This window comes from Emys orbicularis, chromosome 11 (genome assembly GCF_028017835.1).
Source record: "Emys orbicularis isolate rEmyOrb1 chromosome 11, rEmyOrb1.hap1, whole genome shotgun sequence".
Lineage (NCBI taxonomy): Eukaryota > Metazoa > Chordata > Testudines > Emydidae > Emys > Emys orbicularis.
This window is the reverse complement of record NC_088693.1, coordinates 70,987,124-71,011,353: the sequence shown is the minus strand read 5'-3', so window position 1 is coordinate 71,011,353 and position 24,230 is coordinate 70,987,124. Positions and strand designations below refer to the sequence as shown.

Here is a 24,230-nt window from a genome sequence, read left to right as displayed (position 1 = left end):
TCTTCTAGGAAAAAGACTGGCTTCTAGGTCTCGCTGGTGTTTTTGAAATGTGTGTGAAACAATGTACTGTGTGTTAGTGGGTAGACCTGAGGAGAAAACAGCTCTTGCACCAACTACTTGTCTCTGCTGTTCTACTGCATAGTATGGTCTTTGCTTTTGAGTAAGAATATTTTACCTGTTGTGGGAAATATTTAGGGCTATATCAGCCCTTGAGGAAAAATAGGTCAGATATACTCAATAGTGTGACTGTGATCAAGTGGTTGGTTCAAATAACAGTTTATAAGTGGAGAGGGTAAAATTGTTCCCGATGATAGTTTAAATAATCAGCAGTTTATTGTGGATTGCTTTGTGGTTTCCTTTCATGGTCAATTGGAAAAAGAGCACAGGGACAACATTTTAAATGTGGGTGCCTATGTTTATGCTGTAAGTGGTAACTCCTCAGTGCCAATTTCAGGAAAGAAGCAAAGATTTGCCTTAATTGGTAATATGTCTAGTGTAAGACAGAAAAAGGAACTTTTGCAAGGAAGGTGGCCTTTATTTATCTGTGTGATTTTTTAAATTCGTTTTTTGGTCTTAATATTGGCCTTTAACGTGTATAGTGAAGATCTGACCTTCACTTTGCTCTCTGCATTCAGATAATGATTTTTAAAATATTCTAATATATGGCTTCCATGACGCCAGATCAATAAACCAATAGTTCTGAAATGACAGAGTATTACGATATTCCTCTGTAATTTAAACATGATTAGCTGATGAAGGTTATGATCAATATGCTAGAAGAAGATAAATTAATTGATATCCTTTCAGGATGATAAGAGGTTTATTGCAGGTGGGATGTAACTAATGAAGCTGCTTCTTCATATATATGAGCCATTTTTAATACAATGTATTCTCACTAAATCATGGTTCTACCATCATTCATTTACATGAAAAACATAAGCCGTAGACCAGTTCCTTATTAAAATTACATTCATTTGAAAAGAAATTGTATGCACACACAATATCTAAACTAAACAATATCTCTGTCTACATTATAATGTACTGGGAAAAATCATCTGCTTATTTACATAAATATCTTTTTATACTATCTGAACAAGACGGATTGAATACTGTTGAATTTAATTACATCAGTCTTCTAATTTCTTATATCAACAGCAACAATGATTGCAGTAATTCCAGTGTAGTTACAGTTACTCTTGTGGGCAGAACTAATGGACTACAGACTCTTTTGCAAGTTTTCTTCCAGAATTCCTGCAGATTCTAGGACAAAGTTCATAAAACAAGTTTCCAGTTTCCTTTAGAAAAATTAATTTAGATCTCAGCGTGATCAGCTTTGAGAGAGTGTGTGAACTGAATGGTATTTGAAATTAACTTTTGTACTAACATACAAAAACAGGTGGCAACTATGTATAACAAGGGCTATTACGATTAAAAACAGAAGACCCACCTGAAATGTTTCAAGTATGGAAATGAACAAATTAAGTGAAGGTAGATAAGTGTTCATGTACAGTTCATACGGTCTTTTCTTTTTTAATAAGTGTGTGTGTAAAATACTACACTGTGTATTAAAAAAATAAAACTTTGTCTGCCCTTGTATTCTTGCCTCACCTTACCCTGTAGACCAGTATGTTTGTTATATTCACCCACGCTGCCTCATATACAGTTCAGAGTCTCAATACTCATTACCTTGTCTGGGCCATAAAAAACCCTCAAACCAAGAACCAGCAAATAGATATGGCCTATAGACAATCCTCCATTTCCCACACTCTTTATCAGCAAGACAAACCAAAACAAACATAGTCCAACCCTTCTCTGTTCAGAATACTGTTCACTGTGGTCAAGAGACCCCAACAAATCCCCTTCTGTTCCTCAGATATGGTCCAATAACACATTTCCCCAACCCATAATTCCACAATGAGGCAGGAAAAACTAATCTACTTTTTCTAACCTCCACTTATGCACCAGAAATCCCACTATGCCAGACAGTATATTTTACGTTCCCAAGGAGCTGCAAACCTTGAGGGTAGCCTATCCATCAAACCATAGAGGAGAGAAAGGAGTCAACATGTCTTTTAGAATGTATTGCATTTTCATTTGCAGTTTATGATTTCAATAGTATCTAAAACTGGTGTTATGTGTGTAACCCTGTTTGATCAATGGCAGGTGCCTGTGTGTGGGCGATGTGCTATTTTTACATGTGTATGTTGTGTTGTTTGAATGCTTGAAGTATGACTGCACTTGAATATTTGTTTATCTTTCCTTTAATAAAGCTAGAACATTCCTCACTACACATACCTAGTAGTAATCTTAATTTACACTTAATAAAGCTTGTTTGCTTTTTTAAAAATTGCTGGGCCAGCGTAGAACATGCGTGCTCCAAAGTTCTCACCACTCCCCAGGGTCTCTGGTTCTTTGCCCTTCAGCATTTTGTAGCACATCGTTTCCCAGGCCCCCAGCTTTCTGCCCTGTGGAGCTTGGAGCGATCCATAGCATTCCCTTTTGTCGCTTGTATGGATTCAGAAGGCACCCCTTAGGCCATGTAGGCTTCCTAAAGTGTACATGGCTGAAAAATACAAAGCTAGTTTTCGTAAATAGTAGAGTTAGGGCCCTACCAAATTCACGGCCATGAAAACCCGTCACGGACCGTGAAATCTGGTCTCCCGCCATGAAATCTGGTCTTTTGTGTGCTTTTACCCTATACTGTACAGATTTCACAGAGGAGACCAGTCTTTCTCAAATTGGGGGTCCTGACCCAAAAGGGAGTTGCAGGGGGGTGGTCACAAGGCTATTTTAGTATTGCCACCCTTACTTAGGCACTGCCTTCAGATCTGGGTGGCTGGAGAACGGCGGCTGTTAGCTGGGCACCCAGCTCTGAAGGCAGCGCCCTGCCAGCAGCAGCACAGAAGTAAAGGTGGCAATACTATAGCATGCCATCCTTATTTCTGAGTTGAAAAATACTATTTCTTTTGTTTTTTACAGTGAAAATACTTGTAATCAAAAATAAATATGAAGTGAGCACTGTACACATTGTATTCTGTGTTGTAATTGAAATCAATATATTTGAAAATGTAGAAAACATCCAAAAATATTTAAATAAATGGTATTCTATTATTGTTTAACAGTGCGATTAATCGCGACTAATTTTTTTAATCGCTTGACAGCCCTACAGATAATCCATTGTATTTATCTAGACTCCATTTGAAAAGACAATGTACAACACAAGAACCATGCACATAGTTCATTGTAGAGACAAGGTGGGTGAGATAATCTCTCTTATTGGACCAGTTTCTGTTCTTGAGAGAGACAGCAGAAGTTGGTCCAATAAAAGATATGACCTCTCTAACCTTGTCTTTCTAATGTCCTGGGCCCAACCCAGCTACAAGTACACTACACGGTTTATTGTAAAGAGATGCATTTCTGCAAGGTTAATTGGTGAATGTATAGTGCTAGTGGAATGCGCCTGTTAAAATGAAAGTGAATGGGAACTTCTTTGAGTGCTGGTCCCTGTGTGTATTCCACTGTGGTGCACATTTGTTCCATGTGCCTGACAGGAAGATATTTGCTAGAAGTGTCTGTTGGTCTGCACCTGAACCCTTCTCCTTGTGCTCCCAAAAGAGGGCAGTTGGGGGACAGGGATAACTGCCTCTCCAGGTCCTTTCTACTGCTACGTAGTCTGAGATAAAACTCTTCAGTGTCCACAAAGTTTATCTTAAACATTTTTCCTTTAAATATTGTTAATCCTTCCTTCATTGAACAGAGATGACTGCTTCACCTCTCTTGATATGAAGGATGCCTACTTCCACATAGACATCCATTCCTCACACTGAAGGTTCTTCTTCAAGTGCTTGCTCATGTCGATTGCATGTTAGGTGTGCAAGTGCCACATGCACTGCTGCTGGAGAATTTTCCCCTAGTGGCATCCATAGGGCTGGCTCTGGAGCCCTCTGGCCCCACTGGTTCTGTGCCCTCTCAGTTCCTTCTCACCGTCCATGACAGTTGCTGGAACAGTGCTCTTCCTTCGGCAAACCTCTAGTGCTTTCTCCTGATTTCCGTTGTAAATAGTTGTTGTTACAGTTTAGTGTAGTATAGTTTCTCACTGTTAGTTAGTCCCCTTACTGGACGTTGTTCCCGGGACAGGGCATGCCCCGGTTCCTGGGCTTCAAACCATGTGCAGCGTGTGCTAAGCCCATGCCAGTCAGCGACCCTCACTCTAGCTGCGGGAAGCCCACATTTGTGATAAGTGCAGCATTTGCAGGGGCTTCTGCCCGCAGACCTAGAAGGACAGGGACATTAGACTCAAAGCCGTCCTGATGGAAGCTGTGCTCAGGCTTCTGAGCCAAGTCTGTCGGACCCGGCACCGAGCAAATCCTCCTCGGCACCGTTCAATATCCCGGCACTAAGGAAAGAGACTAAAGAAGTGCACCGAGAGAGGGCTCTCCCCAGTGCTCACGGAAATACGAAAGACTTAGGAAGCGAGTTGCGACCCGCTCCTGGCCGCTCGCAGTCCCTGCAGATGTCTGTAACCTCACCAGCGGCCAGCCCAGCTCGGGACTGACCTCATACACCCAGCAGAGATTTACCACATCTTAGGGTGCCACCCACGTGTGAGGCCTATTAGGTAGCAAAGGACCTCATGGCTTTGCTGGTTCTGCCCACGCCTCATGACTGGCAATCGGTTACCAAGCCGACTAAGACAGTTGTCTCACGGCACAAGCCTGCGTTAGGGTCTCCGCAGTGGTCACCTACCCGGCACCATCCACTGTCCCCAAGCATGCCCTGAGTCTCGAGACGGCATTCTCCGGCTGGCTGGCATGAGTTGCCATCCCCCAGGCGTTGGTCACCCGAGCCCCGACATCGAGCTTCCGACTCCAAACCTCAGTCACCAGAACCTAAATGCCTTTCTCCCGCCTCCCGACACTTGTCCCCGGAGTGGCACCGATCTCCCCAGCGGAGACGATGCTTGCCGGAGTCCCAACACCAACCCCTGGACTCCCATCCCTGAGTGCCCAGGTCCGGGCACTGATCACCCGTCTCCCATAGCCAGTCCCCGGTGCCAAAGCATCCCTCCTCAGACACTTATCATAGCTGGCAGGAGTGTTCCATAGGTGCACCTCTGTGGTCTTCCTATGAGGAATCCTCATCCGACTCCGAGACCTTGCCCCCGCAAAAGAGGTACCATCCCCTGGCATACCAGACTGATGTGGGTACTGTCTTACCCATGGGCCTGTGGTCCCCTGGTCAATGGCCAGTCCAGTGACAATGCTGGAAACCGTGGGGGTTTCTGGTGGTACCAAGACCTTTCTCCCACCCACTTTCAGTGGCGATATCCGAGACACATGCCACAATCCCGCCGCAGCTGGTACCAGAGCAGGCCTCAACTCGGATCACCGTTCCGAGACCCCAGGTCCTCCCCCAGTGGAGACCATTTCTGGGGAGGTAGAAGCCCCCCTCCCTCCCCCACAAGTGGCATCTTCCTCGTCTTCCCCTGACAAGGCACTCATGGGGCCCTCTAAGCTGCCTTCCTCAGGTGCAGAGGAATACAAATTTATCTGTACCTCGACAACTGGCTGATAAAAGTCCGTTCGAGTGACCAAGTTCAGAACAGCATTGCGGTAGTGTAATGACCATCTGCAGAGCTCTGGGCCTTTTCAAACGAGCAGAAATCAATGCTGATCCCGGTACAGAGGATAGAATTTATAGGAGCAGTGCTCGACACCTCCCAAGCCCAGGTGTTCCTCCCAGAGGCCAGATTCAAAGCCATCACAGACTTGATCTGTTAGCTTGTCCACTCACGATGGCCCAGGGATGTCTGCGGCTTCTGGGCCACTTGGCAGTGTGCACTTAGATCATTCGACATGCGCGGCCACACCTCCGACAACTCCAGATGTGGCTTGCCTCGGTCTTCTCACCAAGCAAACACCATTTGGACTCAATCCTCACCATCCCAAGGTCAGTCCTGGCTTCCGTGACGTGATGGCTGGACCCAGTGATTGTCCTCTCAGGAGTGCCCTTTGAGACTCTGCAACCTGCGATTACCCTGGTATCCGAAGCATTGGACCTAGGCTGCGGCGCCCACATAGGCAATCTCAGGACTCAGGGTCTCTGCATGAGAAACAAGTTGCCCCTGCACATAAATGTGAAGGAACTCAGGGCAATCCGCTTCGTATGCAAGGTGTTCTTCCCCCAGCTCGCGGGCAGGATGGTGCAAGTGTTGACAGACAATACTGTGGTGGTGTTCTATGTCAACAAGCAAGGAGGGGCCCACTCCAAGGTCCTTTGTCAGGAAGCCCTCCGGCTATGGAACTTCTGCGTGAAACATTCCATCGACATAGAGACCATGCACCTGCTGGGGGAACGGAATGTGCTAGCAGATTGCCTCATCAGGTTCTTTTCTCACCACAAGGGGGTCTCTCCACCGAAAGGTAATCAGTGCCATCTTCCATAGGAGGGGGACTACCTAGGTGGATCTGTTGGCCACTGCAGAGAACAAGAAATGTCGCCTCTTTTGCGCGAGACTTGACCAGTGCAAGGGCGCTCTATCAGATGCCTTCCTCCGTCCATGGTTGGACAGCCTGCTGTACACTTTTCCGCCAATTCACAGGGTTCTCCTGAAAATAAAAGCGGACAACGCAAAGGTCATCCTGATTGCTCCCGCGTGGCCTCACCATCATTGGTTCAGCATGCTCCCAGACCTAGCAGTCACAGCTCCGTGGACTCTTCCCCTCAGACCAGACTTGATCTCGCAGGATCAAGGGAGGCTCATCCATCTGAACCCCGCAAGCCTATATCTGACAGCATGGCTGTTGTGTAGTTGAATCCGGAGGAGAGGGTGTGCTCTGAGCATGTGCAGTAGGTCTTGCTAGTTAGTAGAAAACCCTCTACCAGGGCAACCTACCTGGCCAAATGGAAACACTTCTCGTGATATACAGTCAAGCGAAGCCTTTCTCTGACACAGGCATCGTTGCAGTCCGTCCTGGAGCTCCTCCTCCATCTAAAGCTCCAAGGCCTATCACTGTCCTTTAGAAAGGTCCACTTGGCAGCAATTTCAGCGTTCCATCCCCCAAAGCATGGCAGGTCAGTCTTCGCACAGGAAATGACAGGCAGATTCATCAAAGGGCTGGAAAGACTCTCTCCGCAGATTTGTGACCCATCCCAACTTTGGACTTGAGCCTCGTTCTGTTTAGTCTCTCTGGGCCACTCTTCAAGCCTTTGACATCATGGCTGTTCTGCTACTTCTGGAGATTGCTTTCCTGGTGGCGATCACTTCAGCAAGAAAGGTTCTGAGCTTCAGACTTTAACCTCTGAACCTCCTTATACCACCTTCTTCAAGGACGAGGTCAGGCTGTGTCCCCACCCAGCTTTTTTGCCCAAGGTGGTGTCGCAGTTTCAACCAGGTTATCTTTCTACCAGTCATCTGCCCAAAACCGTGCAAGTCAGAAGAGGAACGACGTCTGCATTCTCTGGATGTAAGAAGGGCCCTAGCCTTTTATATTAACAGGACAAGACCCTTTCACAAATCAACACAGCTTTCTGTTGTGATAGCGGACAGGATGAAGGGCCTTCTAGTGTCTGCTCAAAGGATCTCTTCCTGGATCACGGACTATATCCAAGCCTGCTAAGAGCAAGGAGGGATCCTGCCTCTGGCCGTTGTGAAGGCTCATTCACCAAGAGCGCAGGCATCCGCAGTGGCCGTACTCTGATACAGGACATCTACAGAGCCGCGAGTTGGTTGTCGGTGCATACATTTGAATTGCACTACGCCATCATCCCACAGGCCAGAGATGATGCCAGCTTCAGCAGAGCTGTGTTACAAGCTGCATGTCCATGAACTCCAAGCCCACCTCTAGGGATACAGCTTGTAAGTCACCTAACGTGGAATCAACATGAGCAAGCACTTGAGGAAGAAAAAACAGTTACCTACCTTTTGTAACTGTTCTTCGAGATGTGTTGCTCACGTCCATTCCATGACCTGCCCTCTGTCACCGCCGTCAGAGTTGACGGCAAGCAGGAACTGAGAAGGTGCAGGGCCGGCGGCACCTCATATACCGGAGCATGAGCGTGGCACTCCAGAGAGCGCCTGAACTGGCTCTACGGATACCACTAGGGGAAAAATCTTCAGCCGCGGTGCACACGACACATGCATACCTAACATGGAATGGACATGAGCAACACATCTTGAAGAGCAACAGTTACAAAAGGTAGGTAACTGTTTTTTCCTGAGGCTCACAATGTGTAGGAGCTGCTACCACTACAGGACACTCTCCTTTGGTGGTGTGAGATCACCAAGATTATTTACTAAGATACTATTGGTAGTGGCAGCTCACTTCCAATGCCACGGGTCGTAAGTTTTCCCCTACCTCAATAAATGGCTGTTGATGAGGAAATTTTACCAGGAGGCTTTGGCATCAACTGTGTCCCTGACGAACCTTCTACAGTCACAGGGATTATGCATAAATACAGAGAAGTCCATTTTGATTCCAATCCAGCCTATAGAATTTGTAGGGGGGACTGTGGACTCTATCAGGGCCAAGGGAGATTCTAGTGCATACCCAGGACGGGCAGAATCAACCATCCCAGTCCAGCTTCCCTCCATGTGACAACCTGTTTTTGTTTTTTTTTGGATGGACATCAAACCTAGAAAATACGTGCTTGGAAGCACTTTAAAGACAATAGTAGAAAAGAATCTACTAGGAAATATTTTCACTTGGCTGTGTAACTTTATTCAATCTGTTCACAATCGTCAGTTCCTGAGGACTCTGACATGCCTATTATTTTGGAGTGTCTTTTATTCTTAAAGACCTTGGGTCTCTCAATTAGCTCATCTCAGGTTCACTTGGCAGCTATAAGCCCCTGTCATCCTCTGACTACTCCTGTTTTTACCTTCCTGTGACAGTACCTTTTTTGAAAGGCCTGGTTAGAACTTTTACACCTGTGAGTAGGCCCATTCTGACATGGGATTTCAGTTTGGTCCTCTCAGCACTCACAAGACCTCCATTGGAACTGTTGTCTTCATGCTCCTTATCCCACTTATACATGAAAGTCACCATTCTAGTGGCCATCACCTCAGCTAGAAGGGTGGATTAACAGGGAGCTCACCATATATGCAGTCTTTCACATGGATAAAATGGCTCTGAGGCTACATCCTAAGTTTTCTCATGTGAAGTGATCTTGGATTTCTATGTGAATCAGTCAGTCAACCTACCTAACCTCATGCCGTTAGTGAAGACGGAAGGGTTCACTCTTTGGGCATACATTTAGCCGTGCCGTTCTACCTACAAAGAACAAAACTATTTAAAAACTCATCTAGACTATTTGTATCATTCTCAGAATGGATGAGACGGGAAGCAATCCCCTCCCACAGGCTTTATAAGTGGATGTCGAGGTACATTCTACTGTTATGAGTTGATAAACGCTCCTCTGCTGCAACATGTGAAAGCTCGCTCTGCTAAAGGCCAGGCCGCCTCGGTAGCTTTGCTGCAAGTTGTTCCTATTGTCAGTTGCATTCGCTTGAAGAAGATAGCGAAGTTACTTACCTTGTACATTAACTGGAGTTCTTCAAAATATGTGGTCGCTATATATATATTCCACTACCTCTTCCCCTCTGCTTTGGATCTTAGATTCAGTTCATTGTAGAGAAGGAACTGGAGTGGCACACAAGGAGAAGAAGGGCGCAGGCATAGAGTAACGGACATTGCTAGCAAAAAGTCTTCTGGTCTCAGGTGCATGGAGCGCATGTGCACCCACAGTTGAATACAGACCACACATCTTGAAGAACTCAGTTATGGTACATGGTAAGTAACTGCTCCTTATGTGACTGACCTCATTGGGGTGTTTTGGAAGTTCTAAGTCTCTTTCTCACTCTCCCTCCGCCTTTCCTCCCATTTTGACACAGTAGCTAGTGATCATTCCCACTGACTAACCTTTTGTAATAGTTTAAAATGAATATTTATTAAATATAGTAATGCAGGGGTTCCAAAATTTTGGTTCCTAGCCACTGGTGGTGGTTTTCAGGAAGCTGACTGGCCAACATGGCCTGATTCTTGATCCACACGTTTCATTCACGTTCATAGGAGCTCTAGATTTTTTGCACCTATGAAAATCAGGGCAATGGTGGTTTCTCCTTTTCCTTTCCTTAATTCCAGCTGAGAAACAGAATAAATAGGGGTAAATGAAATAAAGTATCATTCTACAACAGTTTTAGTCTGAGATTCGTCCATAACTGTGTTTTCACTTTACTCCGATTCACTCCCCATTCTTCGCTTCCCCTCCCCATATAGGAGGAAATATTAACCTCTTCACAACATATAGTTCATTATGGAGCACTGTTTCTGTAGCTATGTTCTGTAACAAATTACCCTTTAATCCCCTCTTTCAAATGAAATATTTTAGTTACTATAGGAAATAAACAGGAAAAGGTGAAATTATAAAAATGAACATGACAAAGTTAGTGGTATATGGTAGCCCTGTTTTAAAACTGGTTTAATAAACAGGAGTGATGCTGTGTTCATTATATAAATATTAATGTTTATGCAGTGAGCATCTCAGGTTTTCAAGTATTAACAGTGAATTTTCAAGAATTCTATGCTGTTTAGGGTTGCACATATAGTAGAAATTTCCATAACCGTTATCAATTAGTAACCCTGCACCAGTGTGTTAGTAAAGGCACGACAAAGGTGTTTTTACCAGGATTCTTTAAGGGTTTATCTCCACGTGATGGGTTCCTATGTAATTGTTCCTAATAACTCCATGTGTGGACGCTCTTATTACGGAACAAGAGTGCCTTGTTTGTGTTTAGCAGAATGGAGTAGGGCACTCTTGTTTCAGAGTAAGAGTGCACACTCATGGAGTTATTCAGGAACAGCTATTACACTTCAAATTTACACCCTACCTTTGTCTGTGTTTACTTACAAGTTTAGACAAGCTAAAACCATACTTAGCGCAGCTAGCATGCTCTAACATTTCCTTTATTATAAGAACCATTGAAGCGCTGCCCATTATCAGAAATGGGTAAGAATTTCAAGTTTTCCTTATGTTTTAGATGGCTGAAGCTGACTTTCAAATATCCGTTGACTGAAATAAATGCAAAGAGACTCAGTGATGAGCACACCGCAGAAGAACAAAAGAATAAAGTCTGCCAGCTTAGATTTTTGTGACGTAACACCTTCCATTTTAGGACATCAGACCTTGAAGATTAGTAGTGTAGAATTGTTTCCTGTCTGTGTTCTGTGCACGTTTGAATTGTGATACCTTGCAGCCTAACTCTTTTGCTTAATCATTTACATGCTTATCTCTTTTTTTTGTTTTTGTTTTTTAGTTGCCCAGAAGATTGTGGCAACAAGGAAGAAACAGCAGCTTTCAATAGGCCCCTGCAAATCTTTACCAAACTCTCCAAGTCACTCGTCTGTGTGTTCTGCCCAGGTTTCTGCTGTACATATCAGCCAGGTACCGAATGAAATGTTTGCTTTGAAAAGAAAATGATGGAATGTTAGAGTGCATTTAGAGCCATTACTTTTTTTGCTGCTTTGTCAGCAGTTAGATTTTTCTAAAAGCTTACTGTGATCTCTAGTATAAAACAGTGTGTTCATAATTGGCTCGACTTTGCTTTAAGTAACTGCTGTGTCAAAACATTTTTATTGGGAATTGGGTTTAAAACAATCCTTGGTCATGCTGGTTATGTTCTGCAGCCTGCTGGTATGAGTGGAGGGATTGTTATAGTCACAAGATTTGCTGTTCTGCTTTTTTAATTAGCTTACAGTGGTTTGGTCATTGCCCTGGTTTAATCATACACTGAACAGTAGTTGGTACATCTCAACAGTTAACACACTTCAGTCTCAAATTTGGCACCACCATTCAATTTTATTACCCATCTCTCCTGTGCTCAATTGAAACCATACACCTTTAGTGACATTACTGTGAATGTTTGCTGAATTATTTACATTGCAGTAAATTGTTTGACAGCCAGCAAGTACTAGGTAAAAAATTAAACTGCTGCCTTCTATGCTGAAATGCATTACTAATTTGCAATCAATATTATAATGTATACAAACTTGATATGTGCATTACATTTAACGCTCGTAACAATCCCATACTTCGTATGCTAGTGAATCTTTCCCCAGTATCTAAATTTAATTTCCTGAAAAGTGTACATTATAATCTTACTTGTACTAACTGTATTTGATATTTTGAAAGATCTTTAAATAGATTGTGAACGTAGTGCAACATTGTCTTGCAATATTTATTTTTGTAATATCTTGTTTGGTGTCATTTTGAATGAAAATTCCATTCTGTTGAAATATTTAGGAACATTAGGAGTAGGCAAGTTTAATTGTTTCCTTGCTTTTGTCAGCTTAACACAACACTATTCAACGTCAATACAAATATGAAAGGCAAGAGAAAAATAAACTAAAAATTAAGAGATATTTAAGAACAGTATCATAATATGCATAATGTTTCTGCAGTATTTACTGCTTCTTTGTAACGTTGGGCTTTTTCCTTTTTTTCTAATCATTTTGAAAGGTGGAGAATAAATACTTCTCAAAAAGTGTATGGTTCATTGGATTCCCACTCATGTCCATCCACCTAATGTGAGATTATGCGAGAGCTGCCATTGGACTCATACTTTGAACCTTTCGAGGCCCCACAGTTGTGCGCCTCTCTCATTTTCTCTTCCCATCCCTTCCCCCCAACCAGTCAGGTATCCATGTTGCCTGGTCACTTCGTCTTTTGCTGCTATTAGCAGTGTCAGATGCTGTCCTAGCTCAGGGATGGCATTCAGTTCATAAAATGTTTTTGGCCACTGTAGCAGTTGATAGAGCCTTTCGTTAATCCCCATTAATAAAATGCTCTGACTAAATATTTTTCATTTTTGTTGGACACATCAGCTGTCTTTTTGCCAGGATATTTTCAGACTGTCTGGGTTTTTGTGGAGCTTCATATGTATGCTGCTCTCCTTTCCCCCAGTACCCGCAGCTGGAGGAAGAAATGGTAAAGCAACTCCCTGATAAGAGGGAGAAGCCCTGCCACACCCCAAAGGTTGTCTGCGAGATATAGAGAGAGGAGCAGGCACCTGGACTTTATTGAGGGAAGATTGAACTTGAGTTAATTTGTTTATCTAGAAAATGTCTAGAACTGGGCTTGGTAATGTCTGACTCAAATTCCATTGTCAAATACATTTGCAGTGCCCTTAAATTGTCTTTTGGGCTGGTTACTGAAGGTCTGGTAGCATCCTCATTGCAGCCTGGTTCTTGCAGAGGCAGTGGAGAAAAACCCATTTTCCTTGAGGATACTCTGGATGTGTGGTAGTCACTGGCTGTGGCTGAAACTGGCTGGACTTTTGTGGTGTGGTGTTTTCAGGCTGTAAACTGTGACCAATGGGATGCCCAAGTTGGCAAAGGCAACATTTTGCTTATAAACTACAAAACCTTTAGGCAAAGGACATAAATTGATCTGTGGAAATGGGCTCACCCTCCCACCCTCCAAAGAATATACTCAAACTCTATTGTCTCAATAATAGAAGATGCAGGAAACTGAATTTGTCCTGGCAAAGAATATCATCAAATCCGTGCTATCAAAAGAAGTTTATTATATTATTCCAAATACTTCCAGGTGCCTTAAAACCCAGGAAGACTTTGTTCTATGTTAGATCTAGAGAATACATTCACTGTCTGCTAGGAAATAATTAACAATTGTGTTGCTGGGGTGGTCATATTTCTTCTAGACACTACAGAGGGGACAACTAGCTACATGCACACTTCTCAGACAGGAGAGTCTCAGTTTCATAATATTGTAACATTGCTGCCAATATTGTTCTGGCCTGGCATCTGCATTGCTTGTTATGAAGTACTTAGTGATAGCAACTTACCTGCACAAGATGTCAAATGAATATGTTGTACTATTTGAATAATCCGTCAATCTCGAAGGGATACGAGGATCAACCCAGCCACTGTTGGGATGCTGATGTCACTGTGCTTCAAAGTAAATTGTCTGACCTCCCTGATAGTCACCAGAAGACACGTGGGAGTATACAGGAGCTGTGATTGGAGTCTGGGAGCTTTGACTTAATTTGTCCTTTCTTCCCAAACACAGTATGAGAAAAAGCATTTATCTTTGTCACCAGCAGGCATTGGCAAGAATCATGTTACAAAGTTTGGGTGGCTTGATGGTCATAGATGTATTGGCAGTGTCCATGGCATGTCTGTATGTGAGGCAGCCTTACTTTATCATGGTTATTGGTAATCTCGAGCTACATGGTCAAATTACATCAAGGAGGTGGATTGATATATGAGCCTTTCTGATTTGGTTGCAGTTCAGGGACAATAGTCAGTTAGGTTTTGAATTCCAGATTCTTTAAACTCAAACTGTACAAACAGCAGCGGAATCGTTATTCAGTTGAGGAGCTCACTCAGAGGGTCCATCATACTTGGAGCACTCGGTCTCTCGAAGTGTAAAGTCTTCTCATAAATATCCTGGAGATCAGGGTATTTTTAGATTCACCAAGGACCTTCAGAGGCTTAGTACAATACTCTGAAAAGTTGGTGGCCTGATCAAACCATGCAATCAGGTTACCATGTTTCCAGTGAATAAAGGAGAATATCACACTATATATCCCGAAGCCTTTCCACTGTGCGTGTGAGCTCTGTCCCACAAGGCATTCCTGGTGGCCCCTTTCCTGCCAAGGAAGGAAAGTGTAAATGCAGATGAAGCAGCCAGGAATGGGCCTGAGTGAATGGTCCCTTAACTGGGGATTAATAGTGTATTAAATCTTTTATCACATGTAATTGACCTGAACAAACAGCTACTAGTATCTACTCAAGGCATCAGGAAAAGACCACCTCTTGCATACACTGGAGATGCCATCTTCATATTGTTGCTGGCCCCGAGGGGGCAACAGGGTTCGTTGCCCGGTGTGCGTCGCACCAATAGACAGACCAGGGTGGAGAAGCAAACCAAGTTTATTCAAGAGCTCTGAATAGGCACTAGGAGACCAGCATGTCTCAAATCAAGCGCAGCAAATACAAGCAAGTGTCCCATTTTATATTCCAAGCTGTTTCTGTGTAAGCCTTTGTTCTGGTTTCTCCCTCCTACCCCTCCCATCCCGAGCAGTTACAGCAGGCACAAATTGTGGCTTGTTAGAAAAGTTCCCGTTCGCATGCTTATCTTCGACCTTGCAAGCTCTACGTAGTAGGCCTTTCCCTCCCCCCTTCCCCCCCCCCTTGTTATCACTACTGCTTCTGTTAGTGCAAGCGAAACTGCAGCTGTCTGCTAAAAAGCTAACCTTTACATATTCTGCTTCAGCATTAGGCTGCTAGCATGGAGGCTGGTTAAAGTTCACAAGATGGAGTTACTGTGGCTCACTTAGACCCAGAGCAGGGGAGTTTCATCGGCACTTATGGCCTTCCACTTCCCCGAGTTACCTGGTAGCTATGCCTAGTGGCACCAACAATATGGAAGTAAAACTGCCTATGCCTTCCCATCAATATCTCCAGCAACAGCAGTTCCTAACCAGTCTTGGGAGAGACAAAAGTTGATCTTATTAACCCCATGTTTGCCAAGGCAGATATAGTTCTCAGTCTTGTTAGAGATGGCAATAAGGAAACTCATCATCTTTGGGATCTGGCTGAAATTGGTGACTCAGAACAAGGCACTCTGCTCAATAGCAGAGCTGACAATTTCTCTCCCCATCCACATGGCCCTGGAGGAGGATAATGATCCAGATAAATAGCCCTTTGGGCAGGTGTTTCAGAGCCATCTGGCTTCTTGAAAGGATCCTAAAGAAGAAGATTAAAAGTTGAAAAGGTTAGCATTCCAGTGTGTAAAGGCCCCTGTGGAAACTCTTGGACAATCTCTTCATTTGTCTGAGTAGCTTAAAGACAAATTTCTTCATTGATCATTTGATAACTGTTTGTTTTTGGCTGCAATGAACATGTCAAAGTTAGACCAGTTTTTCTGTTGGGTTTGTACAGGACGTGAGACACTTAAATGACCCTACTGCTGTGGGTGGTTAATGAAGTCCTAATCAGATGGATTTGGAGCCACTTGATACCTGTTGGCTCAGGTTTATTATGTGGAAGGTTATCTTCCAGATGTGTGACTTCATTTTATGGTATGAGACTTCGGTGGCACATATCTTATCTTCTGCGAAGAATAGCCATCCATACAGATGTGTCCTAAATCCTTTGCATAGCTGGTGATTGCAGTTCACTTCAGTGAACCTGTTGTCCTTGCAGATATTTATCTTATGCCTGCATGCTCATCCCAGCAAGTTACTATTCCACAATCTTGATGTGAAAAGGTCCCTAGGTTTTATCTGGAGCAAACAGAAGGCCTTAAAATGCCACCCAGCTTTTTGTTTCATTTGACAATGCATTAGATTCTAACGTTACCAAGCATATCATTTCAAAGTATATCTGATTTCATTTTTCATTGTTACTGTCTGGGAGGCCTGCAGCTTGAAAATCATGTCAAGGCTCATTCCATTCTGGGCAAGTCAGCTTTACCTAGTAGACTCTGAATTAAGTAGCCACACAGGCTTACACGCACTTACTAAGTGTTTTCTTAGAATCTAGGCAAGAATTCAGGGTTAAATTATCAGTGTTGGAGCCCACTCCCCAAGCTCCATATCCGTCTGGAGTTCTGTTCACTATGTCCTTCTTCTATTGAAATGAGTCCATCTTTTGTACTTTCTAGATGATACTGTAATCTTACCATTGCTGCTTATGTTATAATTTAGTCCTCAAAAATTTAAAGAAAAATTTCACTACTTTCATACTTCAAGGCATTTCATTGTTTTTTTGCTGATTACAGATTATTTTAGGTTTTGTTCTGTTTTATTTTAAAATCCTCCTTTGTGACTTTGTCTGCAAGAGTGAAAATCCAATGGGATTTGTTATCTTTGAAGAAAAGAAATTACCCATAGTTCTTGTTGTCTGAAGAGGCATATCCCCATGGATTAGCACTCACTCAGCTCCATTTAGAAACGCCTCTGCTTAGTTGGGTGGTTTCTGTAACATTTTGCTATATATAAATTTTACATTTCAATTTTTTTTGGCGGGATTGCTGTTCATTTTTAAAAGAATTGACTTTAATATGCAAGGCGCAGTGTAGGAACATGAGTGGGGTGAGCATAAAATGCATCTCTGGAGGTCTCTAAACTTAACTTGAAATCTGTACCTGCTCTCTGGCTGAAAGCAAGACCTAAGAATGTTTCTGCATATAACCAGGGGTGAATGTGGCTCCAAGTGTCTACCAAACTTGAAGTAGGAAAATTAAGCTTTTATTTTTAATAGGTCTTGAAAAATGTATTGCTTTATAGTATACCGAAACAAATTTTTAAACCAATTTGTCACATTGTGGAAGATGAAAATGTATCTACCTTAGCAGCAGAAACATCTGATTTTTCTCTGATGTAAATGGAAATGGCATTTTTTAAAAAAAGTTTAACAGTGCTATCAAGTGCTCCTAGGATAGGTATCACTAATTTTGTAAGCCAAGACACCATTCTTCCATTTGAGGATTAAGTAGATAATGCTGTGAATTGCAGGTTGCTTGAAAGCAGCATAACATTGTTAAAACTAACTTTAATCATTGCAGACCAGTAATGGAGGAGGGAGCTTAAGTGATTATTCCTCCTCTGTTCCATCAACTCCAAGCACCAGTCAGAAGGAGCTACGGATTGATGTTCCTCCCACTGCCAACACTCCAACACCCGTTCGTAAACAGTCCAAGCGCCGCTCCAACCTCTTCACGGTGAGTGAGCCAGAGAAGAAAATGTTGCTGTTTAAGGTTGACTACTGACTAAACTTAGATCCTGCTAAGCCAAGCTAGTCTAGTCTAAATAGAAGTGCCAGGAAGATTCCACTAGTTTCAAGGCAAAAGTCTGAAGATTTTTGAGGTTTTCCTTTATGTTGGAAAACTCATTTAGACACGATGAAGTTTCCTAACATGGTCCAGGTATTTCACTGTTATGAAACTGATCATTTACTAGTGGAACAGTTTCTGTTCAGGATATTCTGAAGTTTCTGCAATATGTTATAAAGCCCCAGCAGGTTAAACATTCCATATCATAGATACATGACTCGTTCCCAGGCCTCTCTGTTCAAGCCTAAATTCTCTGGTTTTGTCACCTTCTGAGTTAGCAATGAGAAATCTGGACCTCTGGTCCAAAACAACTGATCAGGAAAAAAAATACTGATTTCAATTGTGGAAGCATTCAGTATATATTGAGAGACAATTCTCAGCTGGGGTCTCTGCAAGGTGAATTATACATAGTACCAGAAAACTAAACTGTTCCATACTGGCTTAAAAATACAATATCTCAATTCATGTTTCTTCATCACATTCTTTTAGTTCTGGGAGAGATCCTAATTATGTGTATTTTCTTCTGAAGCATCTGACATTGGCCACTGTAGGAGACAGGAAAGTGGAGTAGGTGGAACATTAATCAGATCTAGTATGGCAGTTCTTATGTTCCTGCATAAATATTTAGGGAAATGTAAATAATTGAAGAATTTTAATGTGTTTAGTATTGTGGTTGTGTTAAGAGTATTCCATTGTGGTTTTGTACTTAGCTTTAAAACTCTCTTCGGACAGGGTTATAACAAACAGAGTTGACTTGTGTCCACACACAAATTCTTTTCTCATCACAGCCATGTGTCGGTCAAGTTCATACACCCACACCTACCTCACTGTGTTTGTGTCTGTGCCTTCTGGGAAAAAGTCCCATACTGCCTCATCAAGGGACACAGTACCTGAGGGACATACACAGAGCACCACTAGTTGTGTGTAGGGAGGTGAACCCTGGCTGGGAGGAAGAAGGGACCAGACTGGTTGCGCGTACAGCTAGGGGGGTCTTTAGAAAAACAGTGTGCTGAATTATTTATAAGAAGACACATGTGCTAGCCTAGACCTTTGGTGAGTGCAAAACACTGTTATCTACCATGGTTACTGAGTATAAACCATACTGGACACAAATCATGTTTAGTACCAACCTGTTACACAATCCGTTTAAAGCTGTTATATAGACAAGCCCTAGAACATCATACAAGTAGTTAAAATTATAATGGATTAATATCTAGATATTACAAAAGCATTTAAAAAAATAACGGTATCTGAAAGCTTGTCAGCAATTGTGTTCTGACCTTTTATAAAGTGGTCTGTTTTGAGTTTTAAATTTAGATCTTGTGAATTATTAAACTCCACTAGATGTCAGTGTCATCCTAGGAACTGAATGCAGGATAATAAATTTGAAAGTACTCACAACTGAAAACTGTTACAGCTCCATTTAGAAAAGCCTGCCAGCTTGCTCTTGTTCTAAATATGAATAGAATACAGTGGGGATGGTTATATGTGTGGTGATATAGAAAACCAAGGATGGCCTAAAGCTGGAATAGGCAGAAGAGATGCATAAATGGTTTTTTATGCCTTTCCTATCTTCAAGGAGAGAGTTATAAAAGAACATGTAAAGTAACCTCTGTCTGCCATAAGCCAACTGACTAAAAATCTATTTGCCAAAAAAAAACACAGTATTTTAAAGTTTTAAATGTTTTATAGGGAAAAATATATATATTCTGTAATCATAATAAACAAAACCTTTAGTTTTCATTGATAAACCCCTGTATTAACTATTACACTATTGATATTGAATAATACTTAACATTTGTTTAATTATTGGCTCTGCATAAACCTTTATTTTGGAGGGGAAACCTCTTATAATCCTGAAAGTTCATTGCTGTCTAGGAATAGGTAATTGGCATAAAAGTTTGTATAAATATCTTAGTTTTAGACACCTTTTAAAGTTATCTACTTGTGTAACACATGGAAGGTAATTTAATTATGTAGTACTACATGCTACAGTGTTTTACAATAACTTTGTGTAAAACCACGGATGCCTTGGAAATAATGCCAAATATCTAGCCACTTGGAATAATATTATTGAGTGAATAGATGGCAAATACTTTTCCGTTAGTACTGTGGTGAGGAACAAGGATTCAGTTCTTACTGCAGTTTTGTAACATAAGAAACATAAGAAAATTCTGGGTTGTTTTTTTTTTGGTGGGGGGCAAGGGTTTAATTGGATGGATCTTAGTCATTTCAGTTTTACTAAACTTGACACTGGTTGTCAGCCAGGATATGTTCTCCCCCTCCCCCCACATATAGTTTTCAGTTAACATTGGTGGGGAACCCTTCTACCAAATGGTTTTAAATGATAAATGGATCATGTGACCTCATGCCTATTTATGTGTTTAGAGTGAGGATGGGTTTGAAGAATTTAAAAAATAGTCCTTACAGTATTGTATATGCAGCAACTGGTCTTCTCACATCTTCACTATACATCAATTTTCTATATCAGTTGTTGCAGTGTTTATTTTTTCCGTCGGCAGCATAACAGATCAATAAATGCAGCATTTCTGCAAGTGTCTTGTACTTTGTATTTACTATTAGTGGATGAAATTCATCAGTTTGTAGATCTCATATTAGGATTTAAGATATGCATAGGTTTTCTGCCTAGGGTGTACTTCAACCTATATGACAAATACTATCCAAAGCCAGGTTTTGGATAGTAATAGTAACTATTTCTCTGGTTACAGACCTGATTTGAATGAGACTCCAGCCAATGGGATGTCAGTAGAAGCATCTGATTTCTCGTATGAACTTAACTATCAGTTATATCATTATTATATAATGTGTTACTGCACAATTTTAAGAGTGACTTTATAGTGATTCTAAATTAAAATTGATACCTCTGCATCACTGAAGTCGCACTTAAAGATTACTACATGTAACCCATTGTGCTACCTAGACCTCTTTCTCCTTATATTCTGGTAATACCCAGACTTCCCAATCAGGGTTGGATCTGCATTGTAGAAGGTGCTGTACACATGCATAATAAAACACTTCCTGCACCAAAGAGAGAATATTCTGAATGACTGATTGTGATAGGATATTAAGTTTAGATATTCGGGTTCTACTGTAGTTCTGTCCAGGCTGTGTCTGATCCAAAGTACCAATGGACCACATAGAATGCCAGTGCAAGGTGGTGTTTGTTTCATCATTGATGTGGTGTTATATTTTTATACTTCCTTAATGAAATTTTAGTAGAACTACTGAGGAAAGTGTGTGAACTATTAAACAGAGAGAATTCATTATGAATGCTGCCACTGCATTGTCAACTTCTGTTTCTGTATACTGCAGCATATAAGACGCATCACTGTTTAGGGATCTCGGTACCGCATTGGCACAATTTGATGAGTTAAAGAACCTTTTCCAAATTGCAATCTGCATTTGTCTGAAAATGTTGTGTTTACCATAGTTAAAAATAATAGCTACATTTATTATAACTAGCTAATAGACTAGCAAAAAAAATCTATTCTGTTTACTTTATGCATTTGACAGCACCTAGTGTACAGTCACTTTCACTGCTTCCCCTTTATATTCAATTAATTACTCCCTTGCTGAAAAGACCCTTATAAAGATGTATAGGGGAGCAGAAAAACCATTGTATTTACAGATTATTTTTTTTAAATCAGGACATAGTACTTAAAGTGTGCTCCATTAGAAACTGTTTTTCTTTTTTAAATCAGATAGATTTAAAATATATCAAGTTGTTAATGTCCCTTTTAAAGGATGGACTGGCTAGCTTCCTGAAATCTATTTTAGGGAAGAGAAGCAATGGTTAGTTATCCTGGAAATTGGATCTCGTCAGTCCCACTTGTTTTGCTTTCTCTCAATTATTCTTTATTTAATTCCCTGGCATGTCTTTTACAACCTTGAACCACAGTAACTAGTGATAGGAGCCTACTCGCACAGAGTCAGGAAAAGCACAGGTCCCCTGCTAGGTTCATGTGCTTAGTAGAATGCTGTTACTTGGAATCTGCTTTCTCTCTTTCCCCCTCAAGGCAAGTGCGTTGGGTGATCTTCCTTCCTTGTATCCCTTCACCGGCTGGCTAACCTAATATGGAAAATGAGTGTGATTCTATACATGATTCTAATCTACGCCCCTATTTTCAGTATCTGTTCTGACATCTCTTTTTAACTGTATTGAAAATCCAAAGCAGCATCTTGCATCACTCTAGTTTTCATTAGCTCTCCATTGTGGCGCTGGACACCACAAGTGTATTCATTTCATATATCATTGGTGATTTGAAACCCACATGAAAATGTTTCCCCATTTTCAATTTTATGTGAGTAATGTTCCCATTGGAAAGTAATGGAGTGAAGTTGTCACTTGTCAGCACAGTTATTAAGGAGGATGACTCTCAGATCCTTCTCTCAGAATAAAATAAATCTGTCAGAAAATCATTGTGCTTGAGCATCTCACACTGTAAAGAACAAGGATCTAGAGTACTTCTTCAATTTCAGTGTGTTTACTTAATGGCCAGACAAAATTACACTGCAAATCCCCAGCCCCTAAAACAATTCTTGAATAGGTGGAGCTCATATTTCATTTACAGAACATAATAATAAAGCAATTTACAGACTTTTTTAAAACTCCTCTCTCTCTCTCTCTCTCTCTCTCTTTCTCTCTCTCTCTCTCCACATTCCAGATTTTGCTTCTCAGTGCTCTTATGCTTTGCCAAAACAGAATGGATTTTTCCAGCATCGGCCGCTAGGTTGACTTTGATGTTACTATTTTCTAACCATTCAAAAGAAATAGGGGAAAAAAATGAAACTTCATATAATCAAGGGTGCATCATAAAATCACACAGCTGAGTAGTTAATAGCATTTTGAACCATTCAGACATTACTTAAATATCTACATTTATGTAGTAGGGTTTCTTAGTAGGAAGCTAGAACCCTCTTTCTTCCTTGAAGCTATTAGAGGCGGTTTCTGAAATGTGTTCTCCTGGTAGGCATTATTTTCCTATCTGACCTCTTGGTTTCCAGTAATGGAAATATGAGCACTTCAAAACTTAACAACTTTTCAAATGTGGGTGGAGGAGGAAAGTATTGGGAAGATACCTTAGGGGGAAAATAAACAAGATGATGTGATTGTCGCACCATTTTAAGATCTTCCTTTTATTGCAAAATACACATTCAAAACAATGGTTTCAACAGGGCATCCCCTCTGTGTCAACTGAAATGTTTAACAGAGTGTGAACTTTCATTTTGCTCTGCAGTCTCGGAAAGGGAGTGATCCAGACAAAGAGAAGAAAGTCCTGGAGAGCAGAACAGATAGCATTGGAAGTGGCCGTGCAATCCCAATTAAACAGGTATGCTGCTTTTTTGCTTTCCTATAGTTAGAGACACACCTCGGGTCTTAAACACCATGATGCTGGGCCTGTGTGCCAAGATTTGTTTGATGTGCTCTGGTGATGAATGTGGAAGTCACTCACTTGACATCAATTAGGAGAGGTTCCTGTGTGTATTAAAATAGGATCATTAGAATAAGAAGAGGGAAAATGTGACAACAGGCCTAATGAAGTGCAGTCTGCCGGCCTGCATATGGAGCATGTTTCTAGGCTGAGCTGGCTTCAAAGCCTGCCTTTGTAGCGAATGCTTTGATTGGGCCGTTTGCTGCCAGTCGACAGGGGTAAATCAGATCGCTGTACAAGAGCCCCTTGTGATAGCAGAAATAGCCTGATGTGGCCCTAATTTGCTGTTGCAGACGGACATCTGAACACTGTTTCAGGCTGGTTTGTAACAACGAGGCAATTAGTTGTGATAATCATAGACGGTGTGTCAGCTGTGTGCTCTTGTTTGTAATTTGCTAATGAAGGAATTGTAACTTTGATTAGGTTCAGTTTCATTTAGACCTTATTATATAAGAGAACATTTACAGCTGTAATCTGTGGCCTTAATTAAACTTCCTCATTACACAACAGGACTTGAATTCAAGGATTTGTTTTGGCCTGTTTTTACTAGCCTAGATGCACTTTCATTAGCCCAGAAACTGGATGCTAAATTGGTACTGTGTGCACTGCTTCATAAGGGAAAGCTAATATTGGAATCTGCAGTGCAGAATGGAATAATTGACTTGTTCAATATAATTTAATCTGAAAGCATGCAGCTGCGAGAGCTGAGCATTTTGAGCATTTGTGTGGGATAGTTTACAAACAGGGTTGTTAGCACTAGTTGCAAGTTCTTTTCAAGTGTGGGTTGCCATTATGTTAGTAGAAAAGGTGCCAAGTGAAAGACAAGAAGAGATTCTTCCCTTCCTTCACAGCTGCCACAAATTCTTCTTTTGTTGCTTTCTATAGGTCAGTTTTCCCCTTCCCTGCTTGGGCCTGGACTCC

General features: G+C 41.7%; 1 protein-coding gene across 3 annotated transcripts in view; it reads left to right on the top strand.

Annotated features, from left to right (window-relative positions):
- AGAP1 (ArfGAP with GTPase domain, ankyrin repeat and PH domain 1) overlaps positions 1-24,230 on the top strand; it is a 634,167-nt gene that overhangs the window by 326,722 nt on the left and 283,215 nt on the right. For all 3 annotated transcript variants that reach the window (XM_065412924.1, XM_065412923.1, XM_065412922.1), the window contains exons 7-9: positions 11,315-11,442; positions 17,590-17,745; positions 23,115-23,207. In XM_065412924.1, coding sequence (XP_065268996.1) covers positions 11,315-11,442; positions 17,590-17,745; positions 23,115-23,207 — 377 coding nt within the window. The remainder of the gene's footprint in view (positions 1-11,314; positions 11,443-17,589; positions 17,746-23,114; positions 23,208-24,230) is intronic.